Source organism: Hylobates moloch, unplaced genomic scaffold, assembly GCF_009828535.3.
Source record: "Hylobates moloch isolate HMO894 unplaced genomic scaffold, HMol_V3 SCAFFOLD_9, whole genome shotgun sequence".
Lineage (NCBI taxonomy): Eukaryota > Metazoa > Chordata > Mammalia > Primates > Hylobatidae > Hylobates > Hylobates moloch.
The window spans coordinates 83,870,911-83,896,135 of record NW_026652284.1 but is presented as its reverse complement, the minus strand read 5'-3'; the positions used below and the strand labels follow the sequence as shown (position 1 = coordinate 83,896,135).

At 37.2% G+C, this 25,225-nt stretch overlaps 1 protein-coding gene across 40 annotated transcripts in view; it reads right to left on the bottom strand.

The window, feature by feature from the left end:
* RIMS2 (regulating synaptic membrane exocytosis 2) overlaps positions 1-25,225 on the bottom strand; it is a 748,462-nt gene that overhangs the window by 707,301 nt on the left and 15,936 nt on the right. For 2 of the 40 annotated variants that reach the window (XM_058443859.1, XM_058443865.1), the window contains exon 2: positions 15,540-15,720. The exons of the other annotated variants lie outside the window; for them this stretch is intronic. In XM_058443859.1, coding sequence (XP_058299842.1) covers positions 15,540-15,586 — 47 coding nt within the window. In that variant the 5' untranslated portion in view covers positions 15,587-15,720. The remainder of the gene's footprint in view (positions 1-15,539; positions 15,721-25,225) is intronic. 40 annotated transcript variants of the gene reach the window in all.

Genomic DNA, 25,225 nt, shown 5'->3' with positions numbered 1-25,225 from the left:
GGTGTGTGATGTTCCCCTTCCTGTGTCGAAGTGTTCTCATTGTTCAATTCCCACCTATGACTGAGGACTTGCAGTGTTTGGTTTTTTGTCCTTGTGCTAGTTTGCCGAGAATGATGGTTTCCAGCTTCATCCATGTCTCTACAAAGCACATGAACTCATCCTTTTTATGGCTGCATAGTATTCCATGATGTATATGTGCCACATTTTGTTAATCCAGTCTATCAGTGATGGACATTTGGGTGGGTTCCAAGTCTTTGCTATTGTGAATAGTGCCACAATAAACATACGTGTGCATGTGTCTTTATAGCAGCATGATATATAATCCTTTGGATATATACCCAGTAATGGGACGGCTGGGTCAAATGGTATTTCTAGTTCTAGATCCTTGAGGGATCGCCACACTGTCTTCCACAATGGTTGAACTAGTTTACAGTCCCACCAACAGCGTAAAAGCCTTCCTGTTTCTCCACATCCTCTCCAGCACCTGTTGTTTCCTGACTTTTTAATGATAGCCATTCTAATTGGTGTGAGATGGTACCTCACTGTGGTTTTGATTTCCATTTCTCTGATGGCCAGTGATGATGAGCATTTTATCATGCATCTGTTGGCTACATAAATGTCTTCTTTTGGGAAGTGTCTGTTCACATCCTTCGCCCACTTTTTGATGAGATTGTTTGAGTTCTTTGTAGATTCTGGATATTAGCCCTTTGTCAGATGAGTAGATTGCAAAAATTTTCTCCCATTCTGTAGGTTGCCTGTTCACTCTGATGGTAGTTTCTTTTGCTGTGCAGAAGCTCTTTAGTTTAATTAGATCCCATTTGTCAATTTTGCTTTTTGTTGCCATTGCTTTTGGTGTTTTAGACATGAAGTCCTTGCCCATGCCCAAGTCCTCAATGGTATTGCCTAGGTTTTCTTCTAGGGTTTCTATGGTTTTAGGTCTAATGTTTAAGCCTTTAATCCATCTTGCATTAATTGTTGCATAAGGTGAAAGGAAGGGATCCAGTTTCAGTTTCGACATATGGCTAGTCAGTTTTCCCAGCACCATTTATTAAGTAGGGAATCCTTTCCCCATTGCTTGTTTTTGTCAGGGTTGTCAAAGATCAGATGGTTGTAGATGTGTGGTATTATTTCTGAGGGCTCTGTTCTGTTCCATTGGTCTGTATCTCTGTTTTGGTACCAGTACCATGCTGTTTTGGTTACTGTAGCCTTGTAGTATGGTTTGAAGTCAGGTAGCGTGATGCCTCCAGATTTGTTCTTTTGGCTTAGGATTGCCTTGGGAATGTGGGCCCTTTTTTGGTTCCATATGAACTTTAGTTTATTCCAATTCTGTGAAGAAAGTCATTGGTAGCTTGATGGGGATAGCATTGAATCTATAAATTACCTTGGGCAGTATGGCCATTTTCATGATATTGATTCTTCCTATCCATCAGCATGGAATGTTCTTCCATTAGTTTGTGTCCTCTTTTCTTTCATTGAGCAGTGGTTTGTAGTTCTCCTTAAAGAGGTCCTTCACATCCCTTGTAAGTTGTATTCCTAGGTATTTTATTCTCTTTGAAGCAATTGTGAATGGGAGTTCACTCACAATTTGGCTGTTTGTCTGTTCTTGGTGTATAATAATGCTTGTGATTTTTGCACAGTGATTTCGTATCCTGAGACTTTGCTGAAGTTGCTTATCAGCTTAAGGAGATTCTGGGCTGAGATTATGGGGTTTTCTTTTTTTTATTTTATTATTATACTTTAAGTTTTAGGGTACATGTGCACAATGTGCAGGTTTGTTACATATGTATACATGTGCCATGTTGGTATGCTGCACCCATTAACTCGTCATTTAGCATTAGGTATATCTCCTTATGCTATCCGTCCCCCCTCCCCCTACCCCACAACAGGCCCCGAAGAGTGATGTTCCCCTTCCTGTGTCCATGTGTTCTCACTGTTCAGTTCCCAACTATGAGTAAGAACATACGGTGTTTGGTTTTTTGTGATATTTTACTGAGAATGATGATTTCCAGTTTCATCCATATCCCTACAAAGGACATGAACTCCTCATTTTTTATGGCTGCATAGTATTCCATGGTGTATATATGCCACATTTTCTTAATCCAATCTATCATTGTTGGACATTTGGGTTGGTTCTAAGTCTTTGCTATTGTGAATAGTGCCACAATAAACACACGTGTGCATGTGTCTTTATAGCAGCATGATTTATAGCCCTTTGGGTATATACCCAGTAATGGGACGGCTGGGTCAAATGGTATTTCTAGTTCTAGATCCCTGAGGAATCGCCACACTGACTTCCACAATGGTTGAACTAGTTTACAGTCCCGTCAACAGTGTAAAAGTGTTCCTATTTCTCCACATACACTCCAGCACCTGTTGTTTCCTGACATTTTAATGATCGCCATTCTAACTGGTGTGAGATGGTATCTCATTGTGGTTTTGATTTGCATTTCTCTGATGGCCAGTGATGATGAGCATTTTTTCATGTGTCTGTTGGCTGCATAAATGTCTTCTTTTGAGAAGTGTCTGTTCACGTCCTTTGTCCACTTTTTCATGGGGCTGTTTTTTCTTGTAAATTTGTTTGAGTTCATTGTAGATTCTGGATATTAGCCCTTTGTCAGATGAGTAGGTGGCAAAAATTTTCTCCCAGTTTGTAGGTTGCCTGTTCACTCTGATGGTAGTTTCTTTTGCTGTGCAGAAGCTCTTTAGTTTAATTAGATCCCATTTGTCAATTTTGCTTTTTGTTGCCATTGCTTTTGGTGTTTTAGACATGAAGTCTTTGCCCATGCCTATGTCCTGAATGGTATTGCCTAGGTTTTCTTCTAGGGTTTTTATGGTTTTAGGTCTAACATGTAAGTCTTTAATCCATCTTGAATTAATTTTTGTGTAAGGTGTAAAGAAGGGATCCAGTTTCAGCTTTCTATATATAGCCAGCCAGTTTTCCCAGCACCATTTATTAAATAGGGAATCCTTTCCCCATTGCTTGTTTTTGTCAAGTTTGTCAAAGATCAGATAGTTGTAGATATGCAGCGTTATTTCTGAGGGTTCTGTTGTGTTCCATTGATCTGTGTCTCTGTTTTGGTACCAGTACCATGCTGTTTTGGTTACTGTAGCCTTGTAGTGTAGTTTGAAGTCAGGTAGCATGATGCCTCCAGCTTTGTTCTTTTGGCTTAGGATTGACTTGGCGATGCAGGCTCTTTTTTGGTTCCATATGAACTTTAAAGTTTTTTCTAATTCTGTGAAGAAAGTCATTGGTAGCCTGATGGGGATGGCATTGAATCTATAAATTACCTTGGGCAGTATGGCCATTTTCACGATATTGATTCTTCCAACCCATGAGCATGGAATGTTCTTCCATTTGTTTGTATCCTCTTTTATTTCACTGAACAGTGGTTTGCAGTTCTCCTTGAAGAGGTACTTCACATCCCTTGTAAGTTGGATTCCTAGGTATTTTATTCTCTTTGAAGCAATTGTGAATGGGAGTTTACTCATGATTTGGCTCTCTGTTTGTCTGTTATCGGTGCATAAGAACGCTTGTGATTTTTGTACATTGATTTTGTATCCTAAGACTTTGCTGAAGTTGCTTATCAGCTTAAGGAGATGTTGGGCTGAGACAATGGGGTTTTCTAGATATACAATCATGTCATCTGCAAACAGGGACAATTTGACTCCTCTTTTCCTAACTGAATACCCTTTATTTCCTTCTCCTGCCTAATTGCCCTGGCCAGAACTTCCAACACTATGTTGAATAGGAGTGGTGAGAGAGGGCATCCCTGTCTTGTGCCCATTTTCAAAGGGAATGCTTCCAGTTTTTGCCCATTCAGTATGATATTGGCTGTGGGTTTGTCATAGGTAGCTCTTAATATTTTAAGGTACGTCCCATCAATATCTAATTTATTGAGAGTTTTTAGCATGAAGTGTTGTTGAATTTTGTCAAAGGCCTTTTCTGCATCTATTGAGATAATCATGTGGTTTTTGTCTTTGGTTCTGTTTATATGCTGGATTACATTTATTGATTTGCATATGTTGAACTAGCCTTGTATCCCAGGGATGAAGCCCACTTGATCATGGTGGATAAAATTTTTGATGTGCTGCTGGATATGGTTTGCCAGTATTTTATTGAGGATTTTTGCATCAATGTTCATCAAGGATATTGGTCTAAAATTCTCTTTTTTGGTTGTGTCTCTGCCAGGCTTTGGTATATGCTGGCCTCGTAAAATGAGTTAGGGAGGATTCCCTCTTTTTCTATTGATTGGAATAGTTTCAGAAGGAATGGTACCAGTTCCTCCTTGTACCTCTGGTAGAATTCGGCTGTGAATCCATGTGGTCCTGGACTCTTTTTGGTTGGTAAGCTATTGATTATTGCCACAATTTCAGAGCCTGTTATTGGTCTATTCAGAGATTCAACTTCTTCCTGGTTTAGTCTTGGGAGGGTGTATGTGTCGAGGAATTTATCCATTTCTTCTAGATTTTCTAGTTTATTTTCGTACAGGTGTTTGTAGTGTTCTCTGATGGTAGTTTGTATTTCTGTGGGATCAGTGGTGATATCCCCTTTATCATTTTTTATTGCGTCTATTTGATTCTTCTCTCTCTTCTTCTTTATTAGTCCTGCTAGCGGTCTATCAGTTTTGTTGATCTTTTCAAAAAAACCAGCTCCTGGATTCATTAACTTTTTGAAGGGTTTTTTGTGTCTCTATTTCCCTCAGTTCTGCTCTGATTTTAGTTATTTCTTGCCTTCTGCTAGCTTTTGAATGTGTTTGCTCTTGCTTTTCTAGTTCTTTTAATTGTGATGTTAGGGAGTCAATTTTGGATCTTTCCTGCTTTCTCTTGTGGGCATTTAGTGCTATAAATTTCCCTCTACACACTGCTTTGAATGTGTCCCAGAGATACTGGTATGTTGTGTCTTTGTTCTCATTGGTTTCATAGAACATCTTTATTCCTGCCTTCATTTCGTTATGTACCCAGTAGTCATTCAGGAGCAGGTTGTTCAGTTTCCATGTAGTTGAGTGGTTTTGAGTGAGTTTCTTAATCCTGAGTTCTAGTTTGATTGCACTGTGGTCTGAGAGACAGTTTGTTGTAATTTCTGTTCTTTTACATTTGCTGAGGAGAGCTTTACTTCCAACTATGTGATCAATTTTCGAATAGGTGTGCTGTGGTGCTGAAAAAAATGTATATTCTGTTGATTTGGGGTGGAGAGTTCTGTAGATGTCTATTAGGTCCGCTTGGTGCAGAGCTCAGTTCAATTCCTGGGTATCCTTGTTAATTTTCTGTCTCGTTGATCTGTCTAATGTTGACAGTGAGGTGTTAACGTCTCCCATTATTATCGTGTGGGAGTCTAAGTCTCTTTGTAGGTCACTCAGGACTTGCTTTATGAATCTGGGTGCTCTGTATTGGGTGCATATATATTTAGGATAGTTAACTCCTCTTGTTGAATTGATCCCTTTACCATTATGTAATGGCCTTCTTTGTCCCTTTTGATCTTTGTGGGTTTAAAGTCTGTTTCATCAGAGGCTAGGATTGCAACCCCTGCCCTTCTTTGTTTTCCATTTGCTTCATAGATCTTCCTCCTTCCTTTTATTTTGAGCCTATGTGTGTCTCTGCACTTGAGGTGGGTTTCCTGAATACAGCACACTGATGGGTCTTGACTCTTTATCCAATTTGCCAGTCTGTGTCTTTTAATTGGAGCATTTAGTCCATTTACATTTAAAGTTAATATTGTTATGTGTGGATTTGATCCTGTCATTATGATGTTAGCTGGTTATTTTGCTCGTTAGTTGATGCAGTTTCTTCCTAGCGTCAATGGTCTTTACAATTTGGCATGATTTTGCAGTGGCTGGTACTGGTTGTTCCTTTCCATGTTTAGTGCTTCCTTCTGGAGCTCTTTTAGGGCAGGCCTGATGGTGACAAAATCTCTCAGCATTTGCTTGTCTGTAAAGTATTTTCTTTCTCCTTCACTTATGAAGCTTAGTTTGGCTGGATATGAAATTCTGGTTTGAAAATTCTTTTCTTTAAGAATATTGAATATTGACCCCCACTCTCTTCTGGCTTGTAGAGTTTCTGCCAAGAGATCCGCTGTTAGTCTGATGGGCTTCCCTTTGTGGGTAACCCAACCATTCTCTCTGGCTTCCCTTAATATTTTTTCCTTCAGTTCAACTTTGGTGAATCTGACAATTATGTGTCTTGGAGTTGCTCTTCTCGAGGAGTATCTTTGTGCCATTCTCTGTATTTCCTGAATCTGAATGTTGGCCTGCCTTGCTAGATTGGGGAAGTTCTCCTGGATGATATCCTGCAGAGTGTCTTCCAACTTGGTTCCATTCTCCCTGTCACTTTCAGATACACCAATCAGATGTAGATTTGGTCTTTTCACATAGTCCCATATTTCTTGGAGGCTTTGTTCATTTCTTTTTATTCTTTTTTCTCTAAACTTCTCTTCTTGCTTCATTTCATTCATTTCATCTTCCATCGCTGATACTCTTTCTTCCAGTTGATTGCATTGGCTACTGAGGCTTCTGCATTCATCATGTAGCTCTCGTGCCTTGGTTTTCAGCTCCATCATGTCCTTTAAGGACTTCTCTGCATTGGTTATTCTACTTATCCATTTGTCTAATTTTTTTTCGAAGCTTTTAACTTCTTTGCCATTGGTTCGAATTTCCTCCTGTAGCTCAGAGTAATTTGATTGTCTGAAGCCTTCTTCTCTCAACTCGTCAAAGTCATTCTCCATCCAGCTTTGTTCCGTTGCTGGTGAGGAGCTGCGTTCCTTTGGAGGAGGAGAGGCGCTCTGATTTTTAGAGTTTCCAGTTTTTCTGCTCTGTTTATTTCCCATCTTTGTGGTTTTATCTACCTTTGGTCTTTGATGATGGTGACGTACAGATGGGTTTTTGGCGTAGATGTCCTTTCTGTTTGTTAGTTTTCATTCTAACAGACAGGACCCTCAGCTGCAGGTCTGTTGGAGTTTGCTAGAGGTCCACTCCAGACTCTGTTTGCCTGGGTGTCAGCAGCGGTGGCTGCAGAACAGCGGATTTTCGTGAACCGCGAATGCTGCTGCCTGATCGTTACTCTGGAAGTTTTATCTCAGAGGAGTACCCGGCCATGTGAGTTGTCAGTCTGCCCCTACTGGGGGCTGCCTCCCAGTTAGGCTGCTCGGGGGTCAGGGACCCACTTGAGGAGGCAGTCTGCCCGTTCTCAGATCTCCATCTGTGTGCTGGGAGAACCACTACTCTCTTCAAAGCTGTCAGACAGGGACATTTAAGTCTGCAGAGGTTACTGCTGTCTTTTTGTCTGTGCCCTGCCCCCAGAGGTGGAGCCTACAGAGGCAGGCAGGCCTCCTTGAGCTGTGGTGGGCTCCACCCAGTTCGAGCTTCCTGGCTGCTTTGTTTACCTAAGCAAGCCTGGGCAATGGCGGGCGCCCCTCCCCCAGCCTCGCTGCCGCCTTGCAGTTTGATCTCAGACTGCTGTGCTAGCAATCAGCGAGACTCTGTGGGCGTAGGACCCTCCCAGCCAGGTGCGGGATATAATCTCCTGGTGTGCCATTTTTTAAGCCCGTCGGAAAAGCGCAGTATTAGGGTGGGAGTGACCTGATTTTCCAGGTGCCGTCTGTCACCTCTGTCTTTGACTAGGAAAGGGAACTCCTTGACCCCTTGTGCTTCCCGAGTGAGGCAATGCCTTGCCCTGCTTTGGCTCATGCATAGTGCACTGCACTCACTGTCCTGCAGCCACCGTCTGGCACTCCCTAGTAAGATGAATCCGGTACCTTAGATGAACATGCAGAAATCACCCGTCTTCTGCGTCGCTCACGCTGGGAGCTGTAGACCGGAGCTGTTCCTATTTGGCCATCTTGGCTCCACCCCTTTTTTTTTTTTTTTTTTGAGACAGGGTCTCGCTTTGTCCCCCAGGCTGGAGTGCAGTGGCATGATCTCAGCTCACTGCAACCTCTGCCTCCCAGGTTCAAGCAATTCTCTTGCCTCAGCCTCCCATGTTTTATCAGTTTTTATCACATCTTAGCAGATTCCACTTCAGGTTGTACTAAATTAATGTTTTCTCAAATTATTTGAAAATGTTCTTGCCACTAATTGTTCCACACTGACTATTCAGAGGCTTACTAAAACTCAATACTAACTCCTAAAATGAAAAAAAAAAACAGAAAAGTATTGATAACATTTGTCAATTCATCAGAGTCAAGGAAAACCACTCAAAATCACTTGTTGGGTTTTGTAACTGACTAGAAATGCTGCTCCCAATACCCTCAACTCTTTGAGAGACTTTTTACACCAAAAGACTTAATGTTTATTTTCTCTAGATACATTTTTTCAGTTTCTGCAATCAAATATGATTCAATTAACTAACCATATCTTAAATGGATTTATTTGCTTGGCTAACAAGAGAACCACTTAGAAACTTCTTTTTGGTCACAGCCTCATTTTCATTTATTACTTTCGTAAAGAAAATCAGCTTATATTCCACTTTAAATATTCTAATTTTCCCTACTTGAGAATATTGTGATCAATGCTTAGTCTGGTAATGTCAACATATATTATATCCCTTTAGTATAACTACAGCACTAATACATAATAAACCAATGCTTTGTCATCTAACTTAGCAACTCATACTCTACTTTAAAATCACATTTGAAGTCCATTTTCTCTTTTTTCTTTTTTTGTTTTTTTGTTTCTCTTCTTTTATTATTTGACATGATATGTATTCACTGGTAATTATAAACTTAATAGAACTAAATGTCATAGTACAGCTATATTCATGGCACTCAAAATGCTGTTAAGTTGTAACTGTATCACTGCAATTTGCAGTGGACCAAACAGCAGTGTAAAGTGAAGTGTGCCACATTTGGTCACAAGTGTGCCACATATGGTCACTGTCCCAACAACTCAATTCTGCCAGTATAGTGCAAAAGCAGCCCATACAATACATAAACAAATCAGCATAGCTTTGCTCCAATTCCATATTTTTCACAAGTCATTATCCTTCTTTTGACTTTTTAAAAGCATTTAAACATGTAAAGGCCATTCTTAATTCACAGGTCTACAAAACCAGAGAATGGATCAGATATGCACTGTAATATCTGGTTCAGATTATTATAATCTCTGGATCAGATATTATTATCAGATTAGCTATGTTCCTATCAATTCCTAATTTGCTATTTTTTTAAATCAAAAGTTCATCAGATTTTGCCCATAAGCAGTATTTGCTGACTCCTGGCCAAAACCAACCAATGGAATGAGAAATAGAGAAATCAGAACATTCTGAAAACTTTTTCCTTCACTCCTGGGACCACATCTCAGAGCTACTAAATCACAATTCTATGGTGTAATAATTGGGAAGTAGGTTTGAATGAAAAAGAAGATCATATTTGTGTATGATGAAGAGCCAGAAAATGAAAGAAGATGATCTAACTGGGAACATAACAAAGCTATTTCCTTCAGCTATGCCTGGCTCAGCATTTTGACATAACTTAATGAGGGAGAATTAGAAGTTAACACTAGAAGTACACAATAGTTACATCTGCATTTTATTGTACTTTATTGCATATAATTCATGCCTAAATTGACTACAGTTATTTAATATTGCATAGTGTCATTTCTAACTAATTATTTTTCTTGTCTTTATGTAGCCTCAGGTACAAAGTCTGCTGAGATAGTGTTAAAGAGAGGATATAAGAGAAAATAAATACTTAGCAACTGTAAATACCATGGTTATGGACTGTATTACAACCTTCATTGGTTTTTTCACTTAATTCTCACAACACTACCTATATGGTACATTTACTAGTTTATTGAAATATTTATTAAAACATTTACTAGTTTATTAAAATTCCAATTCATATGAAAAGGCATTTGAATTAGAATTTCAACTCCATATTTTTTATGAGTCATATTATATTGATGTCTTAAAATCATTTAAACATGTAAAAGCCATTCTTAACTCATAGGTCTACAAAATCAAAGAGTGGATCAGATATGCACTGTAATGTAAAGGGTGAGGTACGAGGGTGTGGGCATGCAGAGCTCCCATGCCCTCTCCAGGTGTAACACCTCCCAGCACCTCCAGGTGTTCGGCAACCCAGAAACTCCCAGGTAAAAATACTTTTTAATTTTCCTTGTGATTTCTTCCTTAATCTTTGGATTATTTAGAAGATGATTTATTGATTTCTAAATACATAAGAATCTTCTTATTTTTTTCATTATTGATTTCCAGCATGGTGATCAGAGAATGCAGTCTGTATATTACAATCTTCTGATTTTTTTTGAGAATTGCCTTATAATATAGGAGATGGTCGATTTTGGTATTCCATGTGTCCTTGAAAAGAATATGTACTCTGCAGTTGTTTAGTGTGCACATTAAAGACATTCTGCAGTCATGAGTAAAGTGCTCTGTATATGCCAGTAAGTCCAGCATATTAATTATTTGTTCTTATATTCTATAGTTCTACTAATTTTTTATCTGTTTGATCTACTGATAATCTTGTTTTGCCTGTGTGTTAACATTTCTCATTATAATTTGTATTTACCTTTAAATTATGTCCATTTTAAAATAAACTTTTAATGAAAGTATAACATACAGACAGAAAGGTACATAAACCATAAAAGTTAAGGTCATTAAATTTTCACATTTAATACATCCATGTAACCAGCACTTCAAAGCAAGAAATAAAACAGTTCTAGCCCCTGCCTCCCAGTCAGTATCATTATGATTGCTAACACCATAGATTTGTCTTGTCTGTTTTTGTTTTTACTTACAGTTCTGTAAAATTTTGCCTTGTACATATTTTAGCCTATATTATTATGCATAAAAATTAGAGGTATTATACATTTATTATAAATTCTGGTGAAGTAAAACTTAAAACAAAATGTCCTTCCTTACCTCTAGTGATATTTTTGCTTTAAATTCTACTTTATCTGATATTAATATAGCTTCACCACATTTCTTTTGCTTAGTGCTTGCAAAGTATATTTTAATATCAGTTTATTTTTAATCTTTGTGTATCATATACTTTAACCATCTATAAAAGAGACTTTAGATACATCTCATAAATAGCATACAGTTGGATTCTGTTTTTTATCCAATCTGTCAATTTTTTATTATAACAGTCCATTTACATTCAATGTGTTAATAGATTTGTGGTCAAATCTACTGTTTTACTACTTGCTATTTGTCTCCAACTCTTTTATGTTTATTTACCTCTCCTTGTTTGTCTTTTTTAATTAATTAAATACTTTTTATTATATTTTTCTTCTCTATTAGCTTGGAAGGTAACATTATGCTACTAACATTTTAAAATAAACTCAGCAATTATAACATGCATCCACAAATCATCAAACCCTAACATATATGATAGGTTTACTTCTTCCTGGCAATGTAACTTAAAACCATTTATACTGTCCCAACATATACACTATCATGTATTTTTAATTCTTACCATATATTTAAAATGCACTAAGATATTTTATTTGTTTTACAGCCAACATTAATTTCCATTTATCCACACATTTATCCTTTTCATCTTTCCTCATTCCTTTCTCCACTTCTAGCTTTCTGTCTGAGACCATTTTCCTTCTACCTGAAGAACACTCTTTAGTACAGTTAGCCTTCCATATCAATGAGTTCTGCATCCACAGATTCAACCAACCACAGATCAAAATATTTTGTGGAAAAAAACAATAAAAAGTAATATTTATTTTAAAATATGGTATAACAACTATTTACATAGAATCTACACTGGATATTGTAAGCAATCTAAAGATTATTTAAAGTACGCTGGAAGATGGCTGAATAGGAACAGCTCCAGTCTACAGCTCCCAGCGTGAGCGATGCAGAAGATGGGTGATTTCTGCATTTCCAACTGAGGTACTGGGTTCATCTCACTGGGGCTTGTCAGACAGTGGGTGCAGGAACATGGGTGCAGTGCACCGGAGCATGAGCCGAAGCAGGGTGAGACATTGCCTCACCTGGGAAGCACAAGGAGTCAGGGGATTCCCTTTCCTAGCCAAGGGAAGCTGTGACAGACAGCACCTGGAAAATCGGGTCACTCCCACACTAATACTGCACTTTTCCAATGGTTTTAGCAAATGGCACACCAGGAGATTATATCCCGCGCCTGGCTCGGAGGGTCCCATGCCCATGGAGCCTCGATCATTGCTAGCACAGCAGTCTGAGATCAAACTGCAAGGTGGCAGCGAGCCTGGGGGAGGGACGCCCGCCATTGCTGAGGCTTGAGTAAGTAAACAAAGCAGCCCAAAATCTCCTTAAGCTGATAAGCAATTTCAGCAAAGTCTCAGGATACAAAATCAATGTACAAAAATCACAAGCATTCGTATACACCAATAACAGACAAACAGAAAGCCAAGTCATGAGTGCACTCCCATTCACAATTGCTTCAAAGAGAATCAAATACCTAGGAATCCAACTTACAAGAGACGTGAAGGACCTCTTCAAGGAGAACTATAAACCACTGCTCAACGAAATAAAAGAAGACACAAACAAATGGAAGAACATTCCATGCTCATGGATAGGAAAGACTCGATATTGTGAAAATGGCCATACTGCCCAAGGTAATTTATAGATTCAATGCCATCCCCATCAAGCTACCAATGACTTTCTTCACAGAATTGGAAAAAACTACTTTAAAGTTCATATGGAACCAAAAAAGAGCCCATATTGCTAAGTCAATCCTAAGCCAAAAGAACAAAGCTGGAGGCATCATGCTACCTGACTTCAAACTACACTACAAGGCTACAGTAACCAAAACAGCATGGTACTGGTACCAAAACAGAGATACAGACCAATGGAACAGAACAGAGCCCTCAGAAATAATACCACACATCTACAACCATCTGATCTTTGACAACCCTGACAAAAACAAGAAATGTGGAAAGGATTCCCTATTTAATGAATGGTGCTGGGAAAACTGGCTGGCTATATGTAGAAAGCTGAAACTGGATCCCTTCCTTACACCTTATACAAAAATTAATTCAAGATGGATTAAAGACTTAAATGTTAGACCTAAAACCCTAAAAACTCTAGAAGAAAACCTAGGCAATACCATTCAGGACACGGGCATCGGCAAGGACTTCGTGACTAAAACACCAAAAGCAATGGCAACAAAAAGCAAAATTGACAAATGGGATCTAATTAAACTAAAGAGCTTCTGCACAGTAAAAGAAACTACCGTCAGAGTGAGCAGGCAACCTACAGAATGGGAGAAAATTTTTGCAATCTACTCATCTGACAAAGGGTTAATATCCAGAATCTACAAAGAATTCAAACAAATTTACAAGAAAAAAATAAACAACCCCATCAAAAAGTAGGCAAAGAACATGAACAGACACTTCTCAAAAGAAGACATTTATGCAGCCAACAGACATATGAAAAAATGCTTATCATCACTGGCCATCAGAGAAATGCAAATCAAAACCACAATGAGATACCATCTCACACCAATTAGAATGGCGATCATTAAAAAGTCAGGAAACAACAGGTAATGCAGAGGATGTGGAGAAACAGGAACACTTTTACACTGTTGGTGGGACTGTAAATTAGCTCAACCATTGTGGAAGACAGTGTGGTGATTCCTCAAGGATCTAGAACCAGAAATACCATTTGACCCAGTCATCCCGTTACTGGGTATATACCCAAAGGACTATAAATCATGCTGCTATAAGGACACATGCACACGTATGTTTATTGTGGCACTATTCACAATAGAAAAGACTTGGAACCAACCCAAATGTCCATCGCTGATAGACTGGATTAAGAAAATGTGGCACATATACACCATGGAATACTATGCAGCCATAAAAAAGGATGAGTTCATGTCCTTTGTAGAGACATGGATGAGGCTGGAAACAATCATTCTCAGCAAACTATCGCAAGGACAGAAAACCAAACACCACATGTTCTCATTCATAGGTGGGAATTGAACAACGAGAACACTTGGACACAGGAAGGAGAACATCACACACCGGGGCCTGTCGTGGGGAGGGGGGGATGGGGGAGGGATAGCATTAGGAGATACACCTAATGGAAATGACAAATTAATGGGTGCAGCACACCAACATGGCACATGTATACATATGTAACAAACCTGCATGTTGTGCACATGTACCCTAGAACTTAAAAGTATAATAAAAAAAATAAATAAATAAAAAATAAAGTATACTGGATGATGTGCCTAGGCTATATGCAAATACTATGCAATTTTATATTAGAAACATGAGCATCCACAGATTTGGGTATCTGCAAGGAGTCTTGGAACCAATTCCAGTGATACTGAGAGATAACTGTATTACCTTAAGTGTGGGAAGCTGGTGACATATCTCTGGTTTTATATGTCTGATATGTCCTTTATTTTGCCTTCATTTCTGAGTGCTGTTTTCATTGGACATAAAATGCTAACTGTGCAGTTTTTTTCTTCAGCACTTTGAAGACATCAATCCATTGTCTTATAGCCTTTATTGTTTCTGTTGAGAATCAGCTGTAAACATTATTGGGGATACTTTGAAAATGGCTACATTTTCCCTCTGGATACATTTAGGATTTTTGCTGTTTTGGGTTTTTGGCAATTATTGTGATATGCCTAGCTATGGTTTTCTTTTATTTCTCCTTCGTAGTTTTGCAGCACTTTGTGAATTTATGGGTTGGTGTCTTTCATCAGTATTGAAAAAGTTTTCAGCCATTATTTCTTCAAATAATCGGTCTCTTGCACTCTCCTTCTCTCCTTCTGAAACTCCAAGTATACATACTCCCCATTTCTATTACTTTTTTCTTTCTCCTATATATTGTTATATTTCTGTGCTTTATTACACATATTTTCTCATATCTCCTAGTTATTTCTCTCTTCACCTGTATCTAATGCTGTTAAATACAATGAGTTCTTAATTTCATTTATTGCCTTTTTCAGTTCTTTTTTTGTTTTTAATTTTCATGATGTACAGTGCTCTGCCAAAGTGCTCTTATATTTTGCTAATCTAAACAGATTCATTTGTTAAAATTCAATGACAGAAGTCCATTGTTTGAATCCCCTGTTGGTCTATTACTATGGTCTATTGTTTATCTTAGTTTCAGTTACATGGCATCATATAACTTATGTCTTGCATGCCTGATTATTTTTGTGTCCATGTAAGACACTATAAGTAAAAATTGTAGAAATTATTTGAGGCCTAGGATGGTATTATCGTCCACCAGAAAGAATTTACTTTTGCTTTAACAAGTAGCTAGAGTCATTAACAATCTTAGATGTCTGTAGTCTAATTAAAGACTACGATGATTCTAAACTGGTTTTTCTCTGTATGTGGACCATTCAATTCGCAGCTCATCCTTAGTCCTAAGGAATCACCCTTCAGGTCCCAACCCAAAGCCTGGGGGATTTAGCAGGCAATCTCCCTGTTTAGTGGACCATGAATTCAAACTGTTGCTCCATTAGCCCCACCCCATGAGTGTGTCAAAAGCTCTTCTTAGCTTCTCAGCCTCTTGGCCACCTCTACTGGAAACAGGAGATTCCCATAGCAGAAAGAGGCTTCAAATGCACAGCTCACCTTTTGGGTTTCCTTCTTCTCCAGGATCTTGTCTCCATAGTCTTCATTGATGTGTTAGCTCTCTGATACGAACAGATGATTTTTATATTTGATCCAGCTTTTCTAGTTGTTCTCAGTGGAAGAGTTAGTCCAAATTGCCTAATCCACCATCATCAGAAGTGCACCTCTCAATTTTTCTCATCTGTAAAATGAGGATAATAATGACAACTTCCTCAAAGATATTATTAAAAGAGATCAGAGTGCCTATTACATATTAAGTGCTCAAGAACTTTCAGGTATGGTTTTGAGCTACCTACTGCTAATTTAAAACAAGCTTTAATTAGTAGATATTTTGTCATTTTTGCCTGTCTAGTATCTATTCTCCTCTAATATCTCAAATTTTCTTTGAGAACTAGTCCTCAATTATTGAATATAGTCTTGATGTCAATCAAGGTGCCATACCCTCCTCTGTCCAAGGGTAGGTAACTAACCCAAGCTAGGCCGGACTGCCTCTTTCCATGTAATGTGAACTTCAAGCAGCAAATAGTGAAGCTGATCCATACAACAGTGGGTAGCACATTGAACAGGCCATCCATTAGTTTCTGCAAACAGCTATCCAGAGCTAACCTAATTTCTGTCTTTTCCAGGGACTAGTCAACTTTTCTTAGAGCTATTCCTTAGGGCTTACAATAAATTATCTTCTGTTTAAGTTAACAGGGGCCATTTTTGTTGCTTGAAACAAAAATACCTTGACACCTCAATGAAGAACTATCTCACTTTCAAAGTTTTTCTACCAGCCCCTGTAACTTCATCATTTGACCACAAAAAAAAATGAAGTCTTGATGTTATTCAGAAAATTTGCAAAAATGCTTCTTTCTTCTTATTATGATTAAAGAATCAATATTTTGTAACTTCTTCCTGTGCTGGCTTTATATTGGCTCTCAGCCCATTCCTGCTCTTATTTCAGACTGTCCTCTCTAAAGATTACATTTGTCACACTCCCTTGAAAGCTGGTTTCCAATTATGTTCTGCCACTGGGAAGCACTGGTAAAAACTGGATGACAGGAGAAGGTAGATCATTTTATTTCTTCCTTCTGTTTCTAACTCCTGCAGGAGCAGCATCAGTATTCCAGGAAACTCGGCAGACTGCCCATGGTCTCTGACTAGCAGCAATAACAGCACCAGATAACTACAATGCAAATTCTGGCTACTGCAACAACAGTGCAGTTCTGGCAGGGGTAGCAATGGGTGACTGCAGGCTCCAGCATCCTCTGAGGTGAGTCCAGCATCATCAACAGGACTATAGGTTTTCTGGATCAATAGAAGTGCAGGCTCATGGCATCCTGCAAAGCAGCAGCAGCAGCTTCAAAGGTAGTAGTAGTACTCCAACAACCTTAGCATCATAGTACTTATTAGCTGTTTAACACCATTTTCCTTTTTTTCTCTCCCAGCCCTAGGAGCAGTAGTGTCTTCCTGCAGTTACTGATCTTTTGATGAATTCATTGTCCATTTTCTGCTTCTCCAGCCCTACCAGGACTTTTGGCAATTGATTCCCTATGTATTAAATTTTGTTTGTTTAAAATATTTAGTGTGGTTTTTGTTTTCTTAATCACACAACTTTCGGTAGCGTGGATCTCCTCATTTCAAATGCTTCATGTCAAATGTATCAGCACTATCCCATGAGCAAAAAGAGAAACCCTGTCATTTTTGAGTTTCTTGTCCACTCTTCCTCTTTCTCATTCATCCATTCCAATTCTCTATACTCTCTCTTCAACTCCTTTTTTTTATTCTTAGCCTATTTCTTAAGTATACCAATGACACCTATGTCGTTATGTATTTTAATAACACTTGGGGCAAATGAAGTTGGACCATTTTCAGTTGAAACAATCAGCAGTTCAAATGCAAAAACAGAAAGTCCCTCTGAAACTATAAATCTTTATTAAAATATAATCCAATTCTTATTATAATTACAGTTGTCAGTACTTAGAAAATATTTTTCACAAACACTACAATTCATTTTTTGGGTAGCAAAATCATCTTAGTTTTGAAGACTACAGGCAAGTAACAATTTTAATTAAAATAGGAATTATAACTCATACCTATAGTTTATACTTAATGCATCATTTCAAATGTATCAGCACTATCCCATAAGCAAAAAGAGAAACACAGTAAATGTCTTAAAAGATAGAAATAATAAAATGTCAAGATATCCTAACTCACCTGAAAAATTGAAAAAAAAATCACAGGTCTTGGGAGACATAAGACTTCATCTATTTACTTGGGATCACAAACCAAACTTCACGTTTGTTCAAATTGAACTGTTATTTGAGCCAGAAATCTGCCACCTCTTTTGCCCTCACTCTATAACACTGACTATCATCATGTCCCCCCACACCATACCCCTCAACCTACCTGCTTTACATTGTCAGTATAATTAGAATAAAGCCAAATTCCTTGCCATGTCATATAAGTCCCTGTCTAATCCTGCCCCAACCTACTGGTCCATTTTCAACTTATCTACTTTCCTTATTCAAGACAGATATTTTAAAAATAACTAATGGTCACAGAATGACTCAATCCTAACTCACCACACACACACAGACACACACAAACACACACACAAAATTACTTTTAGTCCATGGGCAAGACCCAAATAGCTGCAGTCAAAGTCAATCACATCTTTCCTAGGCAAATAATAGGTGGCAAGTGAACTGATGCCCAATGCAAAATCAAATGATGAATCTGCACAGTTTGGCAAGTAATGCATTAACACAGAATGGATACTGAAGACTCAAGACATCCTCTATGTAAAGAGTAAATAATCCACCATGTGCTTCTCCCATTTTTCTCTCTCTCCCTATCTCTCATACTGCACACACACACACACGCACACACATTCACACACACATAAACACACACATCCCATCACCATTCCTGGCCACAGCAAAATGATAAATTCCATTGTACATTCAAGGTCAGTTTTTAAAGTATTCTTACTATGATTCTAAAATTCCCTGTCATTGTACCCCTTCATTTCTTCTATCAATCTCTTGAAACTCTTTAAACAAAGTGTCTTTAATTCCTTCATTAATTCATTACTTACACCTACTATGTGTCAGGCACTGTGCTAAACTCAAGGAGGAAAAGAACACTATATCACACTCAATTTCTGCTCTCAGTCTCCACAAAAAAGTAAGTTACCAATAACTGGCTTAACTGGTAAGTAAATATCTGTTTAAGGTTATAACTTATTAGCCATTCAGAAATTTTAAGGTTATTGTATGGTTATTTCACATTTGGAAAAATATAAATAATCGATTACTCTTTTTCTAATGCACTAGGGACTGAGGAGAGAATAAAGAGTTGGAAACCATCAGACACCCGAAGGAGGAAGTCATTTGTAAGTGGTAAAAAGAAAGGTATCAAATGGGAAAATGACAAAGAGCACAAGATAGGTTCCAACAAGCTCACTACTTTACCTTGGCCCAGGCCTCATTGTCATCAAACTTGGGCAGATAAATAGAAACTACACTGCCATTAGTAACATTGTCTTAGAGCCACAAGAATCAGAACAACTCTGTTTAACATGACCAATAATTTTTTCTTCTATTTTACCGAGGCTATTTTAAAGGAGCTATATCCTCAAAGAATTTGTTAATCAAAGTATCACTCTACTCCATATGATCTTAAGAAAAAAAATTGCTGAAATCTAATTACAATGACAACCTAATGGCTCTTCACCTTTCTCTTAAGTAGATACAGTAAAACCCTTACCGAAATCTTAGTATTAGTTAGGTCTAGGCAAACCTAAGTCTGAAGGAATCCCCTAAAGACCAACAAAATTCAATTGAACAACAATTTATAGAAAAGACTATGCAGCAGAATGGAGGAAAAATACTTTACCAAATGATATTGAAGATTTTTTCTTTGAGGAAGAAACTGTCCATTTAGGAAAATACTTTGATAAACTACTGCAGAGTTGAAAGGAAACTCCAACAGACAATAGACTGAAAGAAAAAAACATTACTAGCCTGATATTACAGAACTAATAGAGATTGGAGAGTGGGAAAGAAATGACAGAAGAAAGGTAGAGCAGGAAGAAGCAGGGGCAACAAAATGGACATAAGTGGGTAGAAATGCTCAAAGTGTTTTTTTTTTAAGAATGAGAAAGTCTACTTCAATTTTGAATTATCCACTCTGTGGGAACCTCATCATCTTTATCCCCGAATCTCCAGAGAAATGCTACTAACGCAGTTGCCTGGTATGAGTAAAATTTTAGAATCTAGGAAATAGGGTTATGTCCCACATTTGGCATGACACCGGAGCAAAAATAAAAGCAAAACACACAGCAAAAATAAATAGTAAAATGTTGAATATTTTTGTTTTAATTGCAATGAAATTTTCTGCAATTACTGAAAACTAGAATGGAGAGAAACCCATTTAATTGAATATGGCTGGCATGTGACAGATGCTGAGGTAGATAGCTGAGAAAATCTATTCATGGAAGAAATATTTATGATATCCTATTAAGTAAAAAATTATAATAAATAAGCAAAATATAAAACTGTATATATACCATAACTGCATCTATGTAAAACATATGATGCATACAGATAAAAATAGAGAGGAAGATATAAAAATGAACAGTTGTATAGGATGGTGAGGTTACACACTTTTTTTCATTTTAAAAACCATTATTATTACATTTTTATAATGAAAATTGAGATAAAAAAATGAATAGTCTTTGAACTTTCTATGTTTGTATAAGGTAATCAGGGCTCCAGATGAAAGTATTTGAAAGATGGTGATTTCAGTACTTAGAATGGTCAGAAGAGAATTAATATAAACTTAAGAATACTATTATTTGGATAAAATTTGAAAAAGTAATGAACAGCCTTGAAATATATACTTGTCAAACTACATGGTAAGTCTATAGCAGGGCTTAGATGTGAATAAGCTGGTTTGCAGAATTTTTAAAACTATTTTTAAATTATTACTATTTTGAAATCATTATGAAAATACTTTAAAATTATAAATGTCAGATTACTAATGGCAAGCAAAGAGCAAAGATGACACTCTGTTTAACTATTTTCAGCACACTATTTTTAAAAATGTTTAAACAAACAAGAGAGCAATTTGCTGTTATCAACAATCTCAAAAACTCGCTAGTAAAGAAAATGTTCAAGGACAAATACTCAGATGAATTTCACCTGTGTTCTTCTCAGTTCCTCTCACTCTAGGCTCATCTTCTAACCCTCAAGACTGACCTTCATGTAAACAAATGAATCTAACTTCAGATGGGGATGTAGAGCACAAGAATGGCAGCAGAAAAAGTAGCCTAAAATTCATAGTATCTGTTTTCCTTTTAACATTTATTGAATGTCTTCTGTGTGCCCGTCAAATTACATTTGCATCTTACCACAACCCTATGAAATAGTCATTGTTTTTAATTTATAGATAAAGAGACAGAGAGTCCAAGAATTAAGTGCTTGCTCAAGGTCACAAAATTAGTAACTGGGAAACTAGGATATGACCCAGAGCTGACTAATGCCAAAGCCTTTCCTTATATACACTGTACTGCCTTGACTCCTTGAACTAGCTAAGTAAACACAGGATTAGAAGGAAAATAAGCAGGAAAGCAATATTTGCAGTCATAAAAATCCAGCTACTTATAAAAAGCCATTTTAATTGATTAGATTTAGACTGCAGAAATTCTCCTAAGCTCTAACCAGATGAATACAGGGTTTCTAAGGGGAAAATTTTTCCTGAAAATATTATATTGTTACAGGAGCCAGCCTGAGTCTAAACCGTAATGTTTCTGGCTCTGGTAAATTTAAACAGAGGTTAAAAAAAAAAAAAAAGTAGTAAAGCCATGAAAACATGTACTGAGAGATCTGAGAGATCAGAACCCAAGCCAGAAATCAAGAATTCTAAATTCAGGATTAAGCACTGCTTGTTTTAAGTGACTTAAAAAAAGTCCAGGAAGGAGAACCAGTATAGAATGAACTCCAAACTGGAAGGCTATAACAAAGATTAACCATGAATCAGAGAAATAAATGAGAATTGTGGGGTAAGAGCTGGGACAAAGCTGAGAAATGTGAACTGGAAGGGGTGGGAAAGAGAGAAGAGTGTTTGAAAACATTGGAAATATTGAAACATATGGTAAATTGTGAGACAGTTTGAGCTATGGCATGATTATATAAATTCCTGCTGCAAAATCTGGTGGCAGATTGGAAGCATGTGTTCCAAAACAATTCCATAAGATTTCCTATTGAAGTTGAAGAAAATGAGTAATGAGAGTTTTATGTCTTTAATGGTGTCTGAATTTCTTCCAAAGGTGATTTTAAAATGAAAGCAACACTGATTTGGTCCCAATTTCAAATATTTCAGGATATATAGTATATATGATATATAAATTCACTGAATTGTTTATTCCATACATATCTCCCTTATGAAAGGGTCCCCTTTACTCCTTCAACGCTCCAGAAACAGTAAAAATTTTATTGTAACCAAAAGTAAAGATACATGAAAAGGTGGAGTGGAAGATGAAGCTGGAAAAACAAGTTGGAGAGGGGCTGTGAAGGACCGTGTATGCAAAAGGAGTTTGAATTTTATTCAACGTAATAGAAAGCCTAAAAAGATTCTTCAGCCATAAAATTAATTATTTAAATTTCATTTTTAAGAAGATACTCTGCAGCAATACAGAGGACAAACCCAGAAGAGAGACACAAGATCTCAGGATACAAGGCAGTACCAGTGAAAATGCACTGGTAGGAATTCTCATGCTAGTGAGCACTGGTAAGAATTCTCATGCTAGTGAGAATTTTTTACACTAAGTCATCAGAAGTCACTTGTTAACATATTATAACAGGCCCTATCACTATCTCATTTCAAAACCTTTCACTACAGATCAAACATGCCAATAAGATAAATCCAAATTTCTTAGCATGACATACAACCATAGGTGATTCTAAATATTTAACAACTGATACAGCAATATAAAATTAATATAAAAATCAATATATAAATTATTAAAATATATTTTCTTTTTTCCAAATAAAGTATAGATGTAGATATATAGATACCTGCTTTCCATATGACAAGAGTTACAGCAAGCTTGTCCAACCCGCAGCCCGCAGGCCACATGTGGCCCAGAACAGCTTTGAATGAGGCTCAACACAAATTCATAAGCTTTCTTAAAACATTATGAGTTTTTTTTTTTTTTAGTTCATCAGCTATCGTTAGTGTTAGTGTATTTTATGTGTGGCCCAAGACAATTCCTCTTCTTCCATTGTGGCCCAGGGAAGCCAAAAGATTGGACACATGGGAGTTATAGCATGAATTATTTATATAGTCATTCTAATAACTTACAAATCATTTGTTGAATTTTAGAAAGTGTCAATCTCTTAACAGAGCCATGGTTGGATATTTAGAACAATATTAGACTTCTCCTGACACATTCATAATTAAAATAAGAGTCATTAGGTCCCTGATACCCACCATTTTGCTACAACTTTAAAACAACTGGGCAGGCTGCCTGCATGTCATAGTCACATAAACATCTAGATTGAGCCTGTCCAACCTGCAGGCCAAGGGCAGCTTTGAATGTGGCCCAACACAAATTTGTAAACCTTAAAATATCATGAGATTTTTTTGCAAATTTTTTTTTAGCTCATCAGCTATCGTATTAGTGTATTTCATGTGTGGCCCAAGACAATTCTTCTTCTTCCAATGTGGCCCAGGGAAGCCAAAAGATTGGATACCCCTGATCTAGCTGTTAGTGTTTTCCACAGAGACTGAAAGCACTGTGCTTCAGGACACTCCCCGCAAAATGCAGTTACCACGAAAACCACTTGCACTGCAGCCTTCCATTGCCTCCACCAACAACAGGGCACAGGGGTATCAGGCAGGCACTGACACTCCAGGCAGTACATGCCTTCCAAGGACCATGTTAATACATACCAGCAAGGTTACTAGGTTCCATAATTCTATAAGACTACACTAGACAACATCATTAGATAATTTATTCTCTCAATAATATTTAGTAGTCTACATCAAAGTGATTCAGTTTTTAAAAATTAGTGTCTCTGTACTGGTACATGTCAATTGAATATCAGTCCTGCATATGATGCCCTTTGTAACCGACTCTCACCAACTAGCTTCACCTTCCACCACTCCATCCCGTCTTTCCATCTTCCATGCACCTAGCAGTATAGGAATACTGGCTATTCCCCAAAGACACCATGCACTATGCTTTTCACAGTCCATGCTTTGCATATGTCTAAAATGCCCTTCTCCTTCTCCACATACTTTTTCCTGCAAGGCCAGTTTGAATGTGATCTTTGGTTATAAAGACTTCCTTAAATCCTCCATGTTCATATATTAGCCCCTTCCTCTGTTCAACACTTGGTATATAACTACTTTAAGGCACTTATCATGCATTTCGATTATTTATTTACATGACTCTTTCCCACTAAATTATAAGCACCTCAAGGGCATAGACTCTGTCCTATTCCTCTCTGTTTCCTAAATTAGTACAGTGGCTGGTATAGAACAGATGCTCAAAATGTATTTGTTTAAAGGAAGAACAAATAAATGCTTAAAAACAATCATTATCTTTGATTCCCTATACTGTATTGCTGGAAATTTTTAGATGCAGACTTAAACGTGTATAAGGGGATATCCATTTTTTAAATTCTTTTAGAGAGTAGAGTGCATATGGCTTTGTAGAAGCAGTGCCATGTAGTACCTCTCCCCTGACCTTCCCATTGGATGATCTCAGGTAGTCCAATTATTACTTTTGTCCCAACTGGGTTATTATTACTGAAGTTCTTTGTCTTATATACACATGTAACACATTTATTTTTAATTTTCCCTTGTTTCTACATTTTTCCAGCACATAAAGTATGTAGGAATACTATATTGCATCAATAGCAACATCTAGTATTAGATGTCCCACATAGGATATAAATTATTTTGTCAATCCTTTTATTGTTTGTATTTCCTTCTTTTCTTCCATCTTTCATTCCGGCCCTCTTTATTTCTTTCTTATTGGCTTTTAATGTTAACAATTACCAAGAGAGTCATTCGTGACAGAATTTCATAATGAATTGTTTTAATTTTAGAAATAAAAAATAATGTAACATAATTTAATTAAATTAGTTCAGTAAAGGGACTGCAGACTTTTTTGAAAATATAAATATTAGTACAAGTATGAAATTTTTGAAATTTTAGTTATTGAAGTAAATCATTATTTCAGCAATATAATACATTTCTCAAATTTTGGTTCCTGTACTCCTATAATTCTTCTCTTTCTCAAACTAAATGTACTATTTGTAGAAAGAAGTTACCACATAAAGCTATGGGGCCAATAAACAATGCCTGCACCTTGCCACAAAGCAAGATTTTAACTTTTTTAAATGTCTGCAAGTTTAAAAAAACAAAGCATAATCTAGAACCTCTCATTTAGAAGTCTACATAGAAACTGGCAACTGCCAACTGCCAACACTATACTTGAAATCGATGAACCAAAAAGAAAAAAAGACAAAGAACATGTGTCACTTTCAATGATATTAGTAAATGTATAGATGGCACATGAGAGGATATAGAGACAACATTAATCAAAATTACTAACTAAAGTTTTCACTGCGGATTAATGAATCTATAGTCAGTAAACAGTATTAAGTTAATAACTGACACTATAGCCA